Source organism: Malurus melanocephalus, unplaced genomic scaffold (assembly GCF_030028575.1).
Source record: "Malurus melanocephalus ecotype Western Australia unplaced genomic scaffold, MMel_1.1 scaffold_1337, whole genome shotgun sequence".
NCBI classification, from domain to species: domain Eukaryota; kingdom Metazoa; phylum Chordata; class Aves; order Passeriformes; family Maluridae; genus Malurus; species Malurus melanocephalus.
The window spans coordinates 21,828-26,570 of record NW_026624569.1 but is presented as its reverse complement, the minus strand read 5'-3'; the positions used below and the strand labels follow the sequence as shown (position 1 = coordinate 26,570).

At 57.7% G+C, this 4,743-nt stretch overlaps 1 protein-coding gene across 1 annotated transcript in view; it reads right to left on the bottom strand.

The window, feature by feature from the left end:
* Positions 1-1,225: 1,225 nt before the first annotated feature.
* Positions 1,226-4,743, bottom strand: part of TFEB (transcription factor EB) — a 16,460-nt gene continuing 12,942 nt past the window's right edge. The window contains exons 3-7 of the mRNA XM_057387746.1: positions 4,562-4,697; positions 4,364-4,420; positions 3,957-4,032; positions 3,694-3,841; positions 1,226-3,403 (exon numbers count right to left, since the gene is read on the bottom strand). Of these exons, the coding sequence (XP_057243729.1) occupies positions 2,963-3,403; positions 3,694-3,841; positions 3,957-4,032; positions 4,364-4,420; positions 4,562-4,697 (858 nt within the window). The 3' untranslated portion in view covers positions 1,226-2,962. The remainder of the gene's footprint in view (positions 3,404-3,693; positions 3,842-3,956; positions 4,033-4,363; positions 4,421-4,561; positions 4,698-4,743) is intronic.

Genomic DNA, 4,743 nt, shown 5'->3' with positions numbered 1-4,743 from the left:
CTCCTCCCTCCCTCTCGTGTCCCCCCTCAGCCCTGACATGGCGTTTTCCGTGTTTTCCTCCCCGACTGTAATTAAGAGCCTCCCCTCCCTCTCCAGGCCGCCGTGGAAGCCAAGGAAAGCCCCTTTCGTCCTCTCTCTCTCCTTTATAATTCCATTTCCCCCCGCTCTCCGCCCCATCCCCTCGGCACATAAAGGGCCGCCAGCGCTCCGAGCCGGGCTCTTTTGCATTTCTGAGTTGGTTCTGTTAATTGGAAGGAGGGTTAAGAATCTGCAAGGTCGTTTCAATCTCCATCTGACCTTCAGAGTAATCCTCTATGCCAACACCAGAGCATGTCATTAAAATGAGGCCCCTCTTCCATATCCCGGCATCCCTTTATTCTCTCYTCGCGCACATTAATTGCTCATAAGTTGATTTGATCTCCCCATTCCGCGAGAAGTAAATTGCCCTCTTATTTCGCCATTTTCATCCTGTTTTCTTAATTAGGCCCTTCAAAATCTCCAGGGCCTCAGCCGGGCCCGCAGGCCTCATCCTGGGAATAAATTTTGATCTGGGCCTGATAAAGCGCGAGCGGAGCCGGCGCCGGAACAATGCGAGCGCCGCCCGCCCTCCCCGGCGCGCTATTCTCCTGATATGAAAAGGCTATCAGTTTTTCTCTGTGTTAATATAGGAAATAATTCACACTTCAGGCGTTGTTCTCTATTTAGCGCTCGCGCTCCCCTGATAAATCAAATCAGGAATTTTTTTTTAAATTTTTTTTTTGTGTTTTTTTTTTCTCTGAAGTGTCTGCAACCACTCACTCCTCTCCCCCCGCCTCGCATCCTCTTCAGCCTCTTCTTGCTCTTTTTTCCCCTCCTTCTCCTTTTCAATAAAGTTTCCAAGATTAGCCCCTGTGATTTTCCAGCCTGGGAATTCCATTTTCAGGTGGATTTTCTTCCTTTTTTCCCCCTCCTGGGTGTGTTTAACCCCAGCCCCGAGGGGAGCGGGGGACAGAGGCTGAGGGGCTGCAGACGTGTTGTGGGAAGTTTTACAATTCATAAATAAAATACATTAAAAAATATAAATAAATGAATTTTTAAAACTTCATGAGCTTTTTCCCTTTAAATAGATTTTTTCACTTTTCCCTGGGCAGGAGAGTCCCCAAAACCCACCTGGACCAGAGTTAATCCATCCCCAGCAGTGCAGTCCTCCCCCAGGCCAAAGAAGAAGCTGCCACGCTCCAGGATGTTGTAAATAAATATATTTTTAATGATTCTTCTTCCATTCCAGTTCATTCTTTTATACATTTATTTATAAAACAGTAGTAAAATTTTTTAATCAGCGCACAGTGCTTTAAAAAAAACAAACAAAAAAATAAAACAAGAAAAAACAAACAAAACCCCCAAAAAGAATTAAAAAAAAAAAGTAATTATAATCCACAACTGTTTACCCACAGCCAAGGGAGACATCTGGGGCTGAGCCCASAGGTGCCCAGAACTGCCCTAAAGCCACGATAATCCCGATTTCCCATGGGATTGTTGCCCTGGAGCACCCCAAGCCCCTTTGGGGTGCACGGAGCCGTGGCTCTCCCACACCCCGCTGTCCCCAGGGGGACCCTGTGGGGACAGTTCTGTGTCCAGGCACTGATGGCAGCACTCCAAGGGTGCCAAGGCCTCCTGTGAACACCCCCAGCCCCCCCAGCTCAGAGCCCTGAGCCCCTCTCAGGTCACCCTGGGATCCTTTCCCGCTCCCTGCCCGGCTCCAGGGTCACTCCAGCACCTCCTCCCTCCTCCTTCCCTTTCTCCTCCCCATCCTCTGCACTTCCCCGCACCCTCTCGGCCCCCAGACCCCTCTCCAGTGCTGACCCCATTGCCAACCCCAAACCCGGCCACCATGGGGACACCATGGGGACACCATGGGGACACCTCTGTCCCTCCCTGGCTGGGCTGTCCCAACCCCAGAACATCCAGGTGCAGGAAGGGGGCACCAAGTGACCCCCAGCCCAGGGGGGGACGGTCACCCAGGGGTGTCCTCTCCCCATTTCCCTCCTCTCCCTCAATAAATCCATGGGAACAGTGCTCTCCTGCCCCTCCCAGAGCCCAGAGCAGCTCCCCAGTATGGACCAGACACTGGGGGCACTGGAACAGAAACAAACCCCAAATCCCAGGGCTGGGAACAGAAACAAACCCCAAATCTCAGGGCTGGGAGCAGCAGCTCCGGTTTGGCAGCGGCACAAACCATTCCCTGCTCAGAGCCCGGACCTTCACCCCCTCGTGGGGCAGCACTTGTAGGGATATCCCCAAAAAATGAAGTGGAAAACCCTTTTATCCTCCTGGGACAGAGCCAGGGGTGGTGTCACGGGGCAGAGACACCGTGGGGACATCCCAAGGAGGCTCACGGTCACCTGGCACCCTCACCCAGGGGTTTTGGGGTGGTGGGTGCTGCGCCATGGAGCATCAACCCCCCTAATCCCAGGTGCTGTGGGTGCCTTCAACACCCTGGGGGGGGCCACATTAACGAACATGCACCAAATAACAACCCCAGAGCTCCCAGGAAGGAGGGACTGGATGGACTGGGGAGCACCCAGGGGCTGGGGAGGACTCCACGGGGATGAAGGATCCCGGAGCGAGGCGAGGAGAGCCCGAAGCGGACGCAGAGCTCATGGCATCATCATCATCATCATCATCATCATCATCATCCCTCCTCTCTTGGGGGCTCTGTGGCACCACCCCGGGGGATGGGACAGGGCGAGGCCAGGAAGGTTCTGGTTCTGCTGCAAGGCAAAGCGGCCAAGATCCCGTTCCCAGGACGGGGGATCTGCACTCAAAGCCGGCAAGGTCCTCTCCTGCTGCCAGTGAGAGAAGCCACCAAACCCGACCCATTGCATAGAGAAAGGAACTCCTGGGGAGGTTCAAGTGCGTGGCAGGACGGGCTCCTCCCTCAGGAGCGTCCCAGGAGCTCCCCAGGCACAGCAGCCCCGGCCCATCACAGCATGTCCGCGTCCTCCATGCTGAAGCTGCTGCGGCGACTGCTGGCCTTGGAGGCCTCGGGGGACATGGCCGAGAACAAGGGGTCRGAGGCCAGGGGCAGCATGGTGTCCTGCATCAGCATCAAGTCCAGCTCCTTCTTGGACAGCGACGGGAAGGAGGCGCCGTGGCCGGGCTCCAGGCTGTCGGGGAAGCCCTGCGAGCCGTCGTCGAAGCTCAGGCTGTGGGWAAAGTCCAGCTGGTGATAGGGAGACTGCGGCGGYGCGGGCAGCGYGGGCTGCGGCTGCGACTCGGGGTCCGGCGGGGCCAGCAGCGGCTCCAGGGTGGCCTCGTCACCGCCGGCTTCTTGCTTGACCACCTGCTGGGCCAGCTCGGCCACGTTGACGCCCGAGGGAGAGGAGGTGGGCAGCCCGTGGACGCGYGCCTGCATCTCCAGCTCCTGCCAAGGGGACACAGCGGGGATTCCATGGGGGTGTCACCCTCGGGGAGGTGACATTGGGACATTTGTGGGGTGGCAGACTGAGAAGCTCCCAGGAAGGAACCCATGGAATATCCACAGTGATCCATGCAAAGCTCAGCAGTGACAGTTTGCCTCAAGACTACTCTTGGTGCTTTCCCAGCCAAAAAAAAACCCAGGAGACCCCCTGGCCAGCCCCTTAGCGGGGCAGGAGGGATCTCCTGGAGGGGCTGGGGGGGAGCAGAGGGAGGGGAGAGCCCAGGGAAGCCCACCTGGATGCGGAGCAGCAGCTGCTTGTTCGTCATCTCCAAGCGCCGCGAGTGATTCTCCAGGTCCCGCGACCTCTGCAGGTCCTTCTGCATCCTCTTGATGTAGTCCACGGACGCCTTGAGGATSGTCCCTTTGTTCCAGCGCACGTCCCTGTCACCAGGATGGACAAAGAAATGGGCCTGGATGCCAGCAGCGTGTCCCCTCGCCCCAAAGAGCCCCCAGTGATCCCAGTTATCCCAGTCCCGTAGGAGCCCTGGGTACGTACAGGTCGTTGGCTTTGGGGATCAGCATTCCCAGCTCCTTGATGCGGTCRTTGATGTTGAACCTTCGCCGTCTCTCGACTGTGGGCGAGAGGAGAGGGATCAGCAGGGTCCCCACATGTCCCAAATATGTCCCAAATCACTGCCGAGCCCCAGCCAGACCCTYTGGAATTGGGGGGCTCAGGATGAGAAGCTTCTGGAGCTGCCCCTGCTCCATCCCTGGYTCAGCAGGTCTGACATCCGCCCAGAAGGACAGTGGGGTGTCCCCWGTGTCCCACTGGGCACAGCCAGGAAGGAGGGGCTCAGGGGGTCTTTCCTGAGAGTCAGCTGGGGTGGGAATGGGGATGCAGCTCAGGGAAGTGGGAATGAGGATGGAAAAATGGCTGTGGGGTCAGGAGAGGGCTGAACTCACTCAGGTTGTGATTGTCCTTCTTCTGGCGCTCTTTGGCTAGTGCGCGGCTCTCAGCATCTGCAAGAGACCCACGATGTCACCCAGAGGGGACAGGRCTGCACCCCGGGCTGGCAGCAGAGCCCCTGCACCCCTGGGGGACAGGACAGCCCGAATTTTGTCACTTGCTGCCACCCTGCCCACTCCAGGGCCGGGACGTACCTGTGAGCTCTCTCTTCTGGGTGAGGTCRGCGGGGCAGGAGCTGCTGGTGACCCCGACCAGCGACGCTGTCACCTGCGGGTCCCCACTGTACACGTTCATGTGGCTGCTGGACATGGGCAGCTGAAGGGCAGAGGGACAGCGGGGTCAGCTCCACCCTGGGGTGGGGACCGGGGTCTGGCAC